Below are 16,370 nucleotides of genomic sequence, written 5' to 3' on the forward strand. Positions count from 1 at the left end.
AAATGGGTAGAACAAATACAATCTTAAAACAAATATTAACAAATGTTTATTAATTTCATACATGAACTACTGTATGCATTACTTTCTACAGGACCTGTAAAAAACATACTTCTAAAATGGAGACTCATACATCAAGACAATGGAACACATTTACACAGGTCTGCAAACATTAAAAAAAAAAACTAATTAATTATAAATTAACAATTGTACAATAAGTTTTTTCACACATAACTCTTATAACCCATATTGTAAGAAATAAGACTTTAATATGAGAATAGTTTATATCTTTACTGATGATACTGCGAAGACCTGACTATCTCCAAATTACTGACTGGTTCTCATAGTCAGAAGATCCCGACTGATGGACAGCAGGTCTAGGATGGACAGACTACATGAAAAACACATTGATTATTTGATTTATTAGTTCACTTTTGAAAGTGCAAATTCTTTTGCACATGTAGTTTGTCGTATTTCACTTACTGTGAGTGTGTTGTACACATCAGAAGATCTGGACTTGAGATCTAGAGCCGTATATGTGTTTGCACTGGGATCATCATTCTACAGAGAAAGAGGAAGAATATATAAAAAAACTGTCCATTTATGCAAAAACTTAAGTGAATAACAAATAAGAATCTTTTTTTTATATAAAGTGAACGATTTAAAGTGACAAAAACAATATACTGTGTTCATTTAGAACTTTAAATTGAGCACAGAAAGAATTGCTGTTTGTGAGTGTGTGTGTGTGTGTGTGTGTGTGTGTGTGTGTGTGTGTGTGTGTGTGTGTACTCTATTCAGCCACTAGCTGTGTAGCCACCCATACCGAAATGTAATATATGACATATATGTCCCTATATCAGAAGTGCTACTCTCATATATGTTAAATATAGGGCAATATATTATTATCACATATATACATCTTCTGGATATATGTAGATATATGTTTATAACATATATGAATTTCCCATAGTACAATTTGTATATAAACATATATTGAAAGTATATATATGGTCAACTTTTATATGGTATTGCATGTTATGACCATATATGTTTACAATATATATTAAAATTGTATATTGTATTATATGATAAGACCATATATGTTAACAATATATATCAAAATTACCAATGTATATATTGAATTTATGTGAGTTTATTAACCATTTATGCCTAAAAGATACTGCTTATTGTAAATCACATAACAAAATATTTTTTGCTTAACTTTATTGTTTCAATTCAGTTTTCTGGGGAAAAAATACAGATGAATATATAACCTGTTCAAAAAATGCCAATGTACTAGTTACTTGTAGTAAAACGAATGTATTATGGAGTTATTGAGGGGGAACACACTTCATGTAACTGTTTGTCCATATGTGCTGTCATCATCAATGAACTAAAACGCATTTCATTAAAATACATGAGCGATTGAGTGCATGTCACAATACCGCTACTGCGCATGCGCCACAATTCAAACTCACCCGCGCTAACGGCAGAGTCTGAGCAATGGCTGGGCAATGATACAAGTCATCTGCGGTAAGATGTTTTTCTTAGTAAGTGGAAGGATAACAAATGGGCCAATACATTCACATAATAAACGACAATGATTTTATAGACGGGCACGAAGACAGACCGACTTCACGGATTGGAAAGAATGAAACGCCTTTGAATGTGGCAGCGGTGCAGGTAATGTATGCTAATTTACTCAACGCTTTATACCTAACTTACGCTAATATTTCATAGAAACTAAGTGTTATATGATTGTTTTGGTCTGCAAGAGCCTCTGTCTCTATATAGAGCAGATAAGTTTTTTAAAATATTCCCTTGCATTGTTTTATATATGATGTTATGATTACAGTTGCATTGATGTGTTTTGCAATTTGCTTGCATTAAAGTTAATTTTAGCTAACGTTACTCGGTAGGTTAATGAACGATCTGTATGGAGATACTGTGAGCTCATTGTTTTCACTGGATAAGCAATACCACATTTGGAAATTATTTAAAGCTGTCTGACAAAAATAACGGATGAAAATTATGTTTATCTCTGAGATGTAGTCTAGACTAGAACTATAAAACTGCACAAAATGGAATTATTTAAATAAAAGCACCTTGAATTCATATAGTAAATTACAGTACTTGGTTATATTGCATAAGTGCATTGACATGTCAGTGACATGCCTAGAGAGGGTGCATAAGAACATGCATGTTGTGTACATTGCATAAAGGTAACAGTACACCAAAGGATGTGATTATGGGGTTTTAAAAATATGGTTAATCTATCGTAGTAAATTTTGTTCATATCTTTGCTGATAATTGTGCTATTCTCGTTTGTGTCCCATGAATAGGTAATGTCCTGAAATTCTCAGAAAACAGAAATGGAGGCCGAACCTGCAGATGTGGATGGCAGTGATGTGAATGATGGAGCGTCTACACAGAAAAGGTTAAATATGTAGACAAATCAAATCAACAAAACATGTGTCTCCGTGTACTATTTAATAAAATTCTAGTGCACTTAATCTATAAATAACTGTAGAGGTTTTGGATATGGTAAGATTAAACTTATTTTAGTGAATGAAGTACCACATTTTAGCTATCATGTTGTTAGGGTGGGTACACAAAATATTATTTTATCCTTGCTTCAAGAAAATCCTCAATCTATCTGCTTTCTAACAGCTTCATATGGCCGTAAACATTTATCTTAAACGTGGCTTTAAGCACTATAGATTATTAAAGTTTCACTTTCACTGTGACAAAGGCAGTAAATGTGGTGCAGGAAACTATTAATTGATTATTCTACAATTAATTGCACTATAAATTACACTACAATGCAAAACACAGTAAATTGATAAACTGTTTGGCGTGATGACGTTTAATGCCTCCGACAGGCCCTGTAGTCCCATTAAGCATGTTAGCAACCATCTTTTTTAAGAAACATAAGAGTTTAAAAATTAAAATACGAATCAAAAGTGGGGTTTAACTGGTGTTTTTTTATGTCATAGAATAAAATGTTAAAGGATTATGAGTTTGTGTGAACGGCGGACCTTATTTTAGGGGATTTAATCAAAATTGTCATTCAAAAATCCATGTAATAGTTCCACCCTGTTTTCTCCAGGCCAAAACAATGCACATATTAGGTATTATGAATGTCAACACTTTATTTAATTGATACTAAATAGCAAATTAAATTGTAACCTTAGCTGTGAACTCTGTCATTGAACATTTGGGCTACTATATTTTAGTTCTTCATGTATATAGAGACATATTATTTGAATGGGCATGCAGGCTGTGCTTTGTTGTTCTGCCATGTCCTTGTGGTATCTGGGAATATTTTACAACTACAACTTACAAACATATATACATAATTAGTATTCTGCAGTTTTAAAAGAATCTTTAACTTTACCAACTGTTTAATATTCAGTATATTTGTCATCTTATAGTAGTTTATCACTTTGGTACAGTGTTGGATTGCAAGTCTTAAGTATATGGTTCAGAAAATTTATTGTAATTATCTTATCAAAATCTAACTTTTATCTTTTTTTTTTTATACAGATGCTGGAATCCAGACATTTCTTCTCCTGGGGCCTTCTGGGGATGGCAATAAACCAAAAACTAACCAAGCTGTGGGAATACAAACCTGTAGACCTTTAGCTGAACCATTACAATTGATGTTTTGTTTCTTATGCCTGTTCAGTGTTTTGATCAGTTATATATGTAATTGTTTCTTTTTTTCTGTTTGATTGTGCATGTCAGTAACATTTTTTTTTCCTATTTAAATAAATTCTGTTTAAATAAAGATGTTTCTTTGTGTAACATTTAACATTTAAGGCTCAAGGTGTGAATTGTGCAATGCACTGCAACTTTGTAGAGTGTAGTGTCTCACCTGTGTCCTGTATTTAAAGATCAAAGATCACATATTAAAATATTAAATATGCATGAAATATATGGTTTCATATATGTCTAATTTGTATATAACATAATAAAAAAATGCATATATCACACATATATTAATAAGTATATATATTCCATATATGGCAATACATGTATTATACATACATAAACATATATTTTTGTATGGGGTAGACTTATATGTCAATATATGAAATTGTTCCATTTTCTAATAGGAATCATATATGGATATGGCATATACAAGACATGTATTTAATACATGGTTATTTCATATAAGCACATATATTACATTTCGGTATGGGCATCTACCTATTTTTATGTGAATTTAGGAAAATCACATAAAAAAGTGTTGGATGAAAATGTCATGATGTGCAAACATTGACAAAAAGACGCATGTGCTCATTTGAGGCGGACATTTTGATTTTTTTTTATTCAATAAGAATATGCGCATAAACTATGCTGGAAACACATTTTCCATAAATCCCTTGATGTGCAACAAAAACTTCACATGACTTTGCCTCAATAGAGAATGTGATTGGATAATTGGACCATTGGAATTATCATAAGGAGCTGGTTGCAACATTTTTAATTAACTGTTAACTATCCCCACACCAAACAGCCATAAAATAGCAAACTGTTTTAGCATGTGGGTTTTAAGTTGAATACAAAGTATCAAATTAAACCAGAGAAACAGTTAGTTTAGGTTAGGTAAGTCAAATAATATACAACACAATGACTGCCACACTGTAAAGAACAACCTATAGAACCTGAAGGTACTGAGGTAACACTTTGCACTCAATTTGTTTGAGTAAATTTTTTCCTATTTATTTGAATAAAGAAATGCCTAAATTTAACAGCTGGTACTAAAATAAAGTATGTAAAGTCTACACAGCAAAAAGCCCTGTATTAAATGAACTCTCCAGAGAGTTTATTGCCTGTCAGTGGTCATAATGTTATGCCTGATCGATGTATATATATTGTGACGAGCGTCCCGAACAATCATCAGCGTCGCCCTGGAAACCAACGAGCGCAACGCCCACACGCTCATCACAGTGGAATCGGATTCAGCTGCCGCTCATCAGCCGGCGTCCTTAAAAGCGGCGCGCCGGTGAATCACTTTGAGATTGATCTCCACAGAGTTCAGACGCTAACAGTTTCTCTCCTCTCTGTTCTTCCAGACAGCAGCTGACAACCGATTCCCCTGCACTTATCACTGGATTTACACAGAGCACAAGGATTGAGAGCACCGACCGTCACGAGCTTCACTCAGTACACCGCCAACTGTTTTCACACTATTGCAACCTCTCATTAATAAATCCACCCTCCGGGGCTGAATTGTGAGTTTCTGTCCTGTGTTTCTTCCCACCCGTGACAGTCTGGTGGAGAATGCGGGCAGATTGGTGAAGATTTCACAGGCAGAAAACATTTTTTTTCTCACCTATTTGTTCTTTTCTGTTTTTCACCATGTCCCGGTCCACGGCGGTAGGCGTGCGCTCCTCCCCCGAGATGGACCAGCTTCTACAACGCCTCACCGAGGTCAGCATCCGCCAACAACAAATTGTTGAACATCTGGCCACCCGGCAGGGCGAAACAGAGCAAGGATTAGCAGCCCTTCAAGCAGCCACCGCCGCCCAACGCGCTCCGCTATTAGACGCCCGCACCCAGGCGGTCCGGCTGTTGCCAAAGCTGACGCCTCATGACGACGTCGAGGCATTTCTGCAGATGTTTGAAAACACTGCCACGGCGGAAGAGTGGCCACAGGAAGACTGGGCACGGGCGCTGGCACCCCTTCTCACCGGCGAGGCACAGCGTGCATATTTCTCTCTCTCTCCTACGGCAGCGGAGCAGTATACGGAAGTGAAGAATGAAATTCTCGGTCGTTTGGGACTTTCCCCGGTTTGTGCTGCGCAGCTGTTCCACGACTGGGAATATAAACCTCGACTTCCCGCCCGTGCCCAGGTCGTTGAACTCGCCCGCCTGGCCCGTCATTGGCTATTAGAAGGTAACCCATCAGCAGATCGAGTAGCGGAGCGCGTGGTCATCGAGCGCCTGTTGCGGGCTCTACCCCGCCCCCATCGCCAAGCTGTGAGTATGAGGAGTCCATCCACACTGCAAGAGCTCATCGATGCGGTGGAGTTGGCGGATGCTACCCAACAGCGGGAGGCCGGGGAGAGAGCGCCGCCTTTTCCCCGGAGGGTGGTCCAGGAGCGACGCGCGCTGGAGGGCACACCGCGACCATTCAGCAGGCCGGCGGCCCCCTCTCCGCGGGATGAACCCATGCCAACGGAAGCTCCAACGACCCCTACCAAAAACTGGCTGGCAGGCTGCATTGTACATGCCGACTTACCATCAGGAGCTCCGGAGGTGGAAGTGAAAATCGGCGGAAAAGTGTTCCGTGCCCTTCTGGACTCCGGCAGCGCGGTCAGCCTGGTCCAGTCCCATCTTCTACCTCCAAAGGGTGAATCCAAAGCGGTCCTACCCATTACCTGTGTCCACGGAGAAACGAGGCAAGTCCCACTGCGACGAGTCACTATTTCTGCCTCCTCAGGTACCTGGCCAGTAGAGGTTGGCCTCGTCAAGGATCTCCCCGTACCGGTACTGCTGGGAAGGGATTGGCCAGGTTTTGACCGCCTGTTTGCAGCCACCACCCAGCCTGCCAGCCCGAGAGGGAGCCGCCGAAGACCCAGGACACCTCGTGGACCACGCCGTCGCCCAGTCCTTCTGGCCTCGGATAGCGGGAGAGATGGTGAGTCCCCTTCACAACACCCTAATGTTTTCTATGATGTCTTCCAACAGGCTACTGAAGGGGGCTCATTCGCCAGGGAGCAGCGAGAGGACGACCGGCTCAAACATTGTTGGAGTCAAGTACGAACCGTGGATGGCCGAGACGTCCTACCAGCCCCACACCCTCTCCCGCACTTCGTGGTCCAAAATGGCCTGCTGTATTGTGTCGCACAGCGAAGGGGGGAGGAAAAACGCTTACTCGTCGTTCCCCGGACAAAGACGGCGGCAGTCCTGGAACTAGCTCATTCGCACCCCATGGCTGGCCACCTGGGGCAGGAAAACACGGTGCGGAGGATTCGAGACCGTTTCCACTGGCCCGGTCTGGACGGTGAAGTCAAACGGTTTTGTCAAGCCTGCCCCACTTGTCAGCGGACTTCCCCGAGGAAACCTCCCCCCTCACCGCTGATTCCTTTGCCCATCATCGACGTGCCCTTCGAGCGCATCGGGATGGACCTGGTGGGCCCGCTGCCGAAGTCTGCCCGGGGCCATGAACACATCCTCGTGGTGGTTGATTATGCCACGCGGTATCCTGAGGCTGTTCCCCTTCGAAAGGCTACCGCCAAGAATATCGCCCAGGAGCTCTTCCAGCTGTTCAGCCGCGTGGGCATACCCTCCGAGATCCTGACCGATCAAGGTACTCCCTTCATGTCCCGGCTAATGGCAGATCTCTGCAGGCTGCTGCGGGTGAAGCAGTTGAGGACCACCGTCTACCACCCACAGACCGATGGACTCGTCGAACGCTTTAACCAAACCCTTAAACAGATGCTTCGACGAGTCACAGCAGAGGACAGGAGGGACTGGGACCTGATGCTTCCATACGTCCTCTTTGGCGTCCGAGAGGTCCCTCAGGCCTCAACTGGCTTCACCCCATTCGAGCTCCTCTTCGGCAGACAACCCCGTGGCCTCCTGGATGTGGCGAAGGAGGCCTGGGAGCAGCAGCAGCCTGCCCGTCACCGCTCTGTAGTGGAACACGTACAGCAGATGAGGGAAAAGATCGACCGGGTGATGCCATTAGTCCGGGAACATCTGGCCAAAGCACAACAGGCTCAACAGCGACATTACGGCCGGACCGCCCAACCACGGGAGTTTCAGCCGGGAGACCGAGTAATGGTCCTAGTCCCCACAGCGGCCTGCAAATTCCTCGCCACCTGGCAAGGGCCCTACACCGTCATCGAGAGACTCGGGCCCGTTAATTATCGTCTCAGACAGCCTGGCCGAAGACGGCCAGACCAAATCTACCACGTAAACCTCCTCAAAAGATGGGTCGGGACTATGGACCAGCTCGTGGCCTTCAACACCTCCGAACCCGTGGTTGTGGATGTGAACCCCCACCTCTCTGCCGCCCAGAAGGGAGACCTGCAACACCTGATCGGTCAGTTCTCCGATGTGTTTTCGCCACTCCCCGGGCGGACCCACGTTCTACAACACGACATCCGCACCCCACCTGGAGTCGTCGTTCGGCAGCGGCCGTACCGGGTCCCAGAGGCTCGTCGGCAGGCTATTGAGGACGAGGTCCAACAGATGCTGAAGTTAGGGGTGATTGAACCATCTCGCAGCCCATGGTCCAGCCCAATCGTCATGGTCCCAAAACCGGACGGCACCCTCCGGTTCTGTAACGACTTCCGGCGGCTCAATGAAGTATCGGAGTTTGACGGCTACCCCATGCCTCGGGTGGATGAACTCCTAGACCGATTGGGACGGGCCCGGTATATCTCGACATTGGACCTAACCAAAGGTTACTGGCAAGTACCTCTCTCGGAAACCGCCAAACCGAAGACCGCCTTCTCCACCCCCAGCGGCCATTGGCAATACCGGACCCTCCCCTTCGGTCTTCATGGAGCCCCAGCAACCTTCCAACGACTAATGGATGTCATCCTCCGGCCGCATCAAGCGTACGCCGCCGCGTACTTGGATGATGTAGTCATCCACTCAGAGGCATGGGAGGACCATCTCGACCGTCTCCGGAGGGTGCTGACTGAACTACGAAAGGCTGGGCTGACCGCCAACCCCCGCAAGTGTCACCTAGCATTACAGGAAGCCAAGTACCTGGGTTACCAAGTCGGAAGAGGATTGATCAAGCCACAAGAAAAGAAGGTAGAAGCCGTAAGGTCCGCACCAAAACCGAAGACGAAAACTCAGGTACGGGCTTTCTTGGGGTTGGCGGGATATTACCGCTGTTTCATCCCTAACTTCTCCTCTCTAGCCGCCCCCCTGACAGATCTGACCAGGAAGGGACAGCCAGAGAGAGTGCAATGGTCTCCAGCAGCAGACGATGCCTTCCAGGAAATTAAGAGGATCCTCACCTCCGAACCGATCCTGCGGGCTCCCGACTTTAGCTGTCCCTTCCTGCTACAGACGGATGCTTCGGACACAGGCCTCGGGGCAGTCCTCTCACAGGTCCAGGAGGGCGAGGAGCATCCAGTCCTTTACATCAGTCGAAAGCTGGTCCCAGCCGAGAGAAATTATGCCACGGTAGAAAAAGAGGCCCTGGCCATCAAGTGGGCAGTCCTGGAGCTGCGCTATTACCTCCTAGGCCGGAGGTTCACCCTGGTAACTGACCACGCCCCACTCCAATGGATGGCCAAGGCTAAGGACACCAACGCCAGGGTGACCAGATGGTTTCTCGCGCTCCAGGACTTTCGCTTTGACATCAAACATCGGGCCGGGGCCGCCAACTCCAACGCGGATGGACTCTCTCGGATCTGGGCAGCTTTCGCAGGTCTGTCAGGGGTCACTCCCCACCCACCCCCTATTTCTCCCCTGCTAACTCATGTCTTCCACAGGACCAGGCCGACGCTTAGGGGGGGGGAGTGTGACGAGCGTCCCGAACAATCATCAGCGTCGCCCTGGAAACCAACGAGCGCAACGCCCACACGCTCATCACAGTGGAATCGGATTCAGCTGCCGCTCATCAGCCGGCGTCCTTAAAAGCGGCGCGCCGGTGAATCACTTTGAGATTGATCTCCACAGAGTTCAGACGCTAACAGTTTCTCTCCTCTCTGTTCTTCCAGACAGCAGCTGACAACCGATTCCCCTGCACTTATCACTGGATTTACACAGAGCACAAGGATTGAGAGCACCGACCGTCACGAGCTTCACTCAGTACACCGCCAACTGTTTTCACACTATTGCAACCTCTCATTAATAAATCCACCCTCCGGGGCTGAATTGTGAGTTTCTGTCCTGTGTTTCTTCCCACCCGTGACAATATACACTGCACAACGTGGAGATCGAGAAACAACTGACGCAAAGTGGATCCCGCATATACCATGGCCGTTTGCCAGCATTGACAAGTTAAAACTGGTAATGAAGTGTAAAAATTTAATATCTATGTAAATCTTTGATCATCTCACCTCATACTCGTGTATAGCAGATATTTTCTTCATTCTTTTTCTGTCAAAAATGTAAATACAAGCTATTACTTTCAGTGTTTCATAAACAGCTAATAATCAAATATTCTTCTGCATTAGTTTGAAAGTAAACAATATATATATATATATATATATATATATATATATATATATATTAGTTTATTTACATTATAAATAGTATAATGATGATGATGCTGATGATGATGAATACTCCTCCACATGCCGCTGTGATCACAATCACACTGCTATCACCATCATGATGAACTGAAAGAGGAAGCTCATCATAATTAACTCTCTAGACTGATGAAAGCTGTGAAGATACACAAGTGTGTTAATAAAATCTGCACCGGTCACTGATTGCGCAGCTGATTTCATTGATCCATATGTATTCTGAGCCTCACAGAAGAAGCGTCCACTCTGTAGTGCACTGAAACTCTGTCCAGATCCAACAGCTGAGCTTTGATTCTCCTTAAACCAGCTGATTTCTGCAGGTGGGTTTGAATCACTGCTGCAGACAAGAGTCATTGAATCACCCTCCACTATTTCAGCAGAGAAGGACACTGAGACATTCCTGGGTGGGTCTAAAACAGAAAAAAACATTGATATCATTAACAACCACAATACATTTGACATCACAGAGGATTAATTATCACAGTTATTTAACTATCATTAACTCACACATGATGCTAAAAGTCACAGCATCAGAGTATTTCCCTCCATGTTCGTTGATGGACTTGCACTTGTATTTTCCACTGTGATCAGAGCTGATGTTTGAGATACTGTAGATTCTTCCAGATCCTACAAACGTTCCTCCTTTAAACCAGCTGATTTCTGCAGGTGGGTTTGAATCACTGCTGCAGATCAGAGTCACTGAATCTCCCTCCACTATTTCACCGGATGGACTGATGGACACTACGACACTATGTGGAGGGTCTAAAACAGAAAAAAAGAAAAAAAAAATAGCAACTGAAATAAATTTGAGATGACAGAGAAATAAATATAAAATATGCAACCATCATTAACTCACACATGACGTTTAAAGTCACAGCAGCGTATTTCTCTCCATTTTCATTGATGGACTTGCACTTGTATTCTCCATTGTGATCGGAGCTGATCTTTGAGATGCTGTAGATTCTTCCAGATCCTACAGATGTTCCTCCTTTAAACCAGCTGATTTCTGCAGGTGGGTTTGAATCACTGCTGCAGTTCAGAGTCACTGAATCTCCCTCCACTATTTCACCAGATGGACTGATGGAGATCACTGGATTCCCTGGAGGATCTGCAGAAGTATTTAAAATCAAAACTCTAAATGACAAATATGTGAAAGTAGTACTGTTCATGCATCACTACTGTATGAAGTCAATGCTAGAACAATGTAACCAAATAATCTAATGAATTTTGCACACATGGCCTGGGTCTGTTATTGCTTTTCACTCAAGCAAATGAACATCACTTTAACTTTGTCTGTTGCAAGTGTGTTTAATCTACAAAGTCCAGCATAAACTCAGCACTAGAATAATTTTAAATGCTCAAGACAGGCATCACTACAGCTGTCATGCAGTTTACAGTTGACCAACTTTTTTGACTTTTTTGGCAGTGTTTCACAAAATGCTAGCCAACATGTGTACAAAAAAATCACTATACTAAAAGATGCACCAGACATGCAGAGACCTAAACATGACATGAAACAAAAGCAAAACAAAGTCGGGGGAAAAAAATCTGTCAAAGGCTAATTCCGGTAACAGAACAACTGAAATTAGATGGTTAATCAAAGCTGATTATATTAACAAACTTCACCAAACTATCTGCCATTCACACTGTGACAGGCAGTTCAAACCCACTGCCAGACTCTGTCATGACAACAGCCAACAAAAAGGTTTTTAAAATGGTTTAATAGCACATAGAGTTAACAGATTATGAGCCTAAATATAGAATAAAATATTAGACTGCATGATGCATTATTAATTAATAGTAAGCAGTATTAAAAAAGGAGGTGAAGTGAGGCCAAATATGGTGACCCATACTAGGAATTTGTGCTCTGCATTTAACCCATCCAAGTGCACACACACACACACCGTGAACACACACCCGGAGCAGTGGGCAGCCATTGCTGCGGCGCCCGAGGAGCAGTTGGGGGAACGGTGCCTTGCTCAAGGGACTCACCTCAGTCGTGGTATTGAGGGTGAAGGGAGTGCTGTACATTCACTCCCCCCACCTACAATCCCTGCCGGACCTGAGACTCAAACCTGCAACATTTGGGTTATAAGTCCGACTCTCTAACCATTAGGCCACGGCTGCCCCGTGTCATTCAAGTTGTCATAAATGCAGCAGTGCTCATCATGAGAAACCTCCTAATGCTAACATGAACAGTTCTTATCAGGAACCTTCCATTGTTTAGATCTGTTCTTCTGAAAATATTGAAATATTTTTAACGAGCATCATTAACTGTTTATTTCCTCTGCTTGGTCTCAATTGACTTTACTTTAAATAATATACTCACACATGACATCTAGATAAACAGAAGGAGAGATGTAAGTGTGTCCATGTAGAGCACAGTTATATCTGCCTGCATCCTCTCTTCTGACTGACTGCAGCAGGAGTTGATTGTTTGTGTCTCTTCTCTCAGTTAATGGCTGTGAGTTTCTGTACCAGATGAATGTTGCTCTGTCAGTCAGAGTGCAGCTGCTTTTACATGTCAGACGGACTGAATCTCCCTCTGTCACTCTCTCAGGACACTCCACCTGAAGATCTGAACACAACACACACATTATATCTAGTGCTGCTGTCATACACTCATTATTATTCAACATAATGCACAGAAGAAGAGTGAAACCTCATGAAAGTCACCTGTGACAGCAAGAGTCACTCCTGGTTGACCAGTCCATTTCTTATCCTGTATATCAGTTGTGAATCTGAAATAGTACTCATGTTCATCCTTCTGTGTCACATGACTCAGTCTGATGTTGCAGTTCTGCTGTTTATCTCCCAGATACTGAAGCCTCTGACTGTATTCAGGATCCTCAGACAGATCTGGAAAATCTTCATCTTTCCCTTTAATAGTTGTTTTAGTCCAGTACACTTTCTTGATCTGATGTCCAGTAGGGTATGTAAAAGTGCAGCTTATTGTCACTGTTGACCCCTTTAGTGCACAGATGTGTGAATGACTGTAACTCACACCCCAATCAGCACTAGAAACCCCTGAAACACATTAAAAGGACAACGTTTCACATAAGGATTCTTTCATAATTACTGACCCTGCACGTTCATCATTTGCTGTTATTGCAAAACCATTTCAATAATCATCAACACAGATTCATATTGTACGTTATTTTCTGTTGATAGAGAGATTGACTCCCATTGCATTAACAGGTGAGACTTACCTTGAATCATGAGCAGAAACAGAGGAAGAGGAGAAGCCATGATCAACGACATCACTACAGAAAAGAAGTTAATATACAACAGTACAACACCGGTAATAACAACACTGTGCTGAAAACACTGTAAAAGTAATAAAACTCCATTAAAATCTGTGCTGTTAGTAGTTTTACACAGTTGAAACTCAAGTACACACAAAAACTACATGTCCAGGGGTTATGAAAGAAAATGTCTCTCATGTTAAGTGTATTTATTAATACATGAGAATATATCTTACCGTGTCGTAGTTTTGGCCAATAAAGTGAACTGCAAATGCAAGCTGAAAATGTTCTTCTGCTGATTTACCGTTTTTTTTGTTTTGTTTTTTCTTCCTCTATTTGAGCGATCTGCCCTGTAACAAGACAGGAACAACCCAAACGAAACCACTTACAAAATATTCAAACTAATTAAACTAGTTTTTAAATACATAAAATAAAAATAAACTCCTCAAGAAGATGGATTTTAAAACAGTCTAAATACATGACAGTGGCTTGCAAAAATAAAAATAAAAATACAGAAAACTTCCTTTCACCATGGTCAGATGGCATTAATCAGTTTAGATTAGATTAAAATGTATGTTTAGATGCATGTTCATTAATAATATGTAATTGATTTGCCTCCTAAAAAATATTGAACAAAATATATTCTACTAAAAAAGGAAGAAAAAACAGTCATGAAAAACAGTAAATGAAAACTAAATAAGTAATAAATGAATGAGTTAATTAAACAAATAAATCAAATAAAATAACATAACAAAAATAAATTAACAGCAGTAAATTATAAATCCATCAATCAGTCATCTAACCTTGAGGATGGACAGAGTGTTCCTTATAGAGTTCACCAAGAGGGAGCTGTTTTTTCAGATCAGACTGACATCTTGTGTTTGCATGTGCATTAGGGAAGTGTAACTCAACAGAGCAAGAGGAGGAGCCATTCTGACTGACATCACTACAAGACCAATATAACACACAGTGATCATTATAAAAACACTAGTATTAGCTACAAAAAAATCTCCATAAATCAGTTTTCAATGAGAATACTTCCCTATTGACTCTATCTGTGGTTTCTGTAGCAGTATTATTCCGATTTTATTCAGAGTAACTCTTACTGATGTCTCATGGTTTAGACTGTTCATTTTAAAATGATTGTGCAAACGTGTTATTTCACACGAATAACAAAGTTTGCCTTAAAATCACCATGGAGATTTTCTGAGGAATTTTGAAACATATGTTGCGTAAGACTGGATGTCTTAACTTTGACCACAGACAGATAAGTTATTTTTGAACGTTCTTGAGAAATGTTCAGTTTGCTGTCAGTTTGGTTGTATGTGGTGGAGAGTAGAGATGGAAGAGACAGAACATATCCTTACCCAGAAACGCTACATCTGTTATGCGACCACTGACAGCATCTCATCATACGTTAGTGATTGAAATAATCAAAATCCTTTCTCAGCTTTGCCCCTAAATGAACATGTGATGAAAAAAGTATGATATGGAAAAATATGATATACTTTTTCATACTTGACAGCTGCTGATTTGGTCACACTGATTTAACCAATGATTTTGGCCAGTTCTTAAAGGGGTCCTATTATTCTCTTTTACAAAGTCTTTATTTTGTTTTGGGGGTGCACTAGAACATGCTCTCATGCTTGGTGGTTCGAAAAACGCATTATTTTTCACATAATTTACATCATTACAATAGCTTTCTCCCCAGCTTGGCACAAATGGGTTGATTAGTTCAGGTTTGATGAAGGTCCGCCTTCCGATAACGAAATGTGTTGTGATTGGTTAACAGTCCCACTGTGTTGCAATTTCCAGCTTAGATGGTGTTTCACTCCTGCAATGGCCCTTCCCAAAGCAGCAAGTTCCATGTACAACTGTGCAAACTAGATTAAAGTGATTCTTACGTTTTAAATATGGATATTTATCTTACAAAAACACATTGGATCACTAAAGGAGGCTTTTATTTTATTTATTTTATTTTATTGCTTTTTTTGTATGCCTAAACATACATACCACATATTGGCTAAAATTCAAAAAGTGAAGAAGCATAATAAGACCCCTTTAACACACAGTTGTACTACAGTGCAAATGGTGTATATAGGTATATGTTTTGAGTTTAGCTCTACAATGACCTGGAATTGACTACATCTGCTACAATGGAAATAAACAAAGTCCCCATGAAATCAAAAGTTTTTTTTTTTCTTGGCTTTTATTATGAATGTTATCCTTAAGGTAATCTATTAGCTAGTGCACGCCAAAACAATGACACATTTTGTGTTATTGGCAAAATGTGCAGTCTCTCACTTCCGCCAATATGGATCAACAATTTTAATGACATCATCACTTCAGATTCTCATTAAACTGTCCAATCAAATGCTCTCTAGAATCTGAAACGTCCCGCCCCATACACAATAAATAGATGCTAAAGCTGCGGCTGAAATCACTTGTTCGAGAAAAAAAAAAAACTCTGTATAATGAATGGGGATAGGGAGCAATTCAGACAGTGTAAATATGCTTTCCATTGGGGCGAATGAGGTTTTGCACTGTGCGTGAGACACAATGGTACAGAGCGAATCATATGTGCGAGTCGGCGCAGACCATGAAACGAACAGGACCCATTTGAATCCTACAAAGAATGCATAACGATATGGATGAGATTGTGGCTGTCATACGCTGTCAAATGTGGCTTTACTGAGCTCAATGGCTCTGGCCCATGCTGTGATATGAACAAAACATTATTGACTTAATTATTGACTATTATTAAAAAAAAAAAAAAAGGGGGGGGGGACTGCTTGATATGTCCTGCTCTGTCTTCCTGTTTCAGCTGAAATTATGAAAGCATGTCAGTGGAGCTTTAAAGAACTGAAATCTTAAACAACTGAAGATGAGTTCTGTGAAA

At 41.9% G+C, this 16,370-nt stretch overlaps 1 protein-coding gene across 1 annotated transcript; it reads right to left on the bottom strand.

Annotated features, from left to right (window-relative positions):
* Window positions 1–13,815, bottom strand: LOC141337452 (B-cell receptor CD22-like). Its single transcript, XM_073843277.1, has 9 exons — window positions 13,708–13,815; window positions 13,436–13,489; window positions 12,903–13,253; window positions 12,556–12,804; window positions 11,083–11,334; window positions 10,734–10,988; window positions 10,038–10,636; window positions 481–558; window positions 1–388 (listed from the first exon to the last, which is right to left on the bottom strand). Exons 2-7 carry the CDS (start codon window positions 13,485–13,487, stop codon window positions 10,293–10,295), a joined length of 1,503 nt encoding a protein of 500 aa, XP_073699378.1. The 5' UTR covers window positions 13,488–13,489; window positions 13,708–13,815; the 3' UTR covers window positions 1–388; window positions 481–558; window positions 10,038–10,292.
* Between the last annotated feature and the right edge of the window lie 2,555 nt (window positions 13,816–16,370).

The sequence above is a fragment of the Garra rufa genome, chromosome 6 (assembly GCF_049309525.1).
Source record: "Garra rufa chromosome 6, GarRuf1.0, whole genome shotgun sequence".
NCBI classification, from domain to species: Eukaryota; Metazoa; Chordata; class Actinopteri; order Cypriniformes; family Cyprinidae; genus Garra; species Garra rufa.

Excerpts from the sequence above, each read along its gene's own strand:
- LOC141337452 (XM_073843277.1), bottom strand. The coding sequence starts at position 13,487 with ATGTCGTTGATCATGGCTTCTCCTCTTCCTCTGTTTCTGCTCATGATT. Across the intron at positions 12,805-12,902 it reads AGTGACTCTTGCTGTCACAG|ATCTTCAGGTGGAGTGTCCT; the intron begins GTGACTTTCATG and ends TGTTGTGTTCAG. Across the intron at positions 11,335-12,555 it reads TGTTTATCTAGATGTCATGT|ATCCTCCAGGGAATCCAGTG; the intron begins GTGAGTATATTA and ends ATACTTCTGCAG.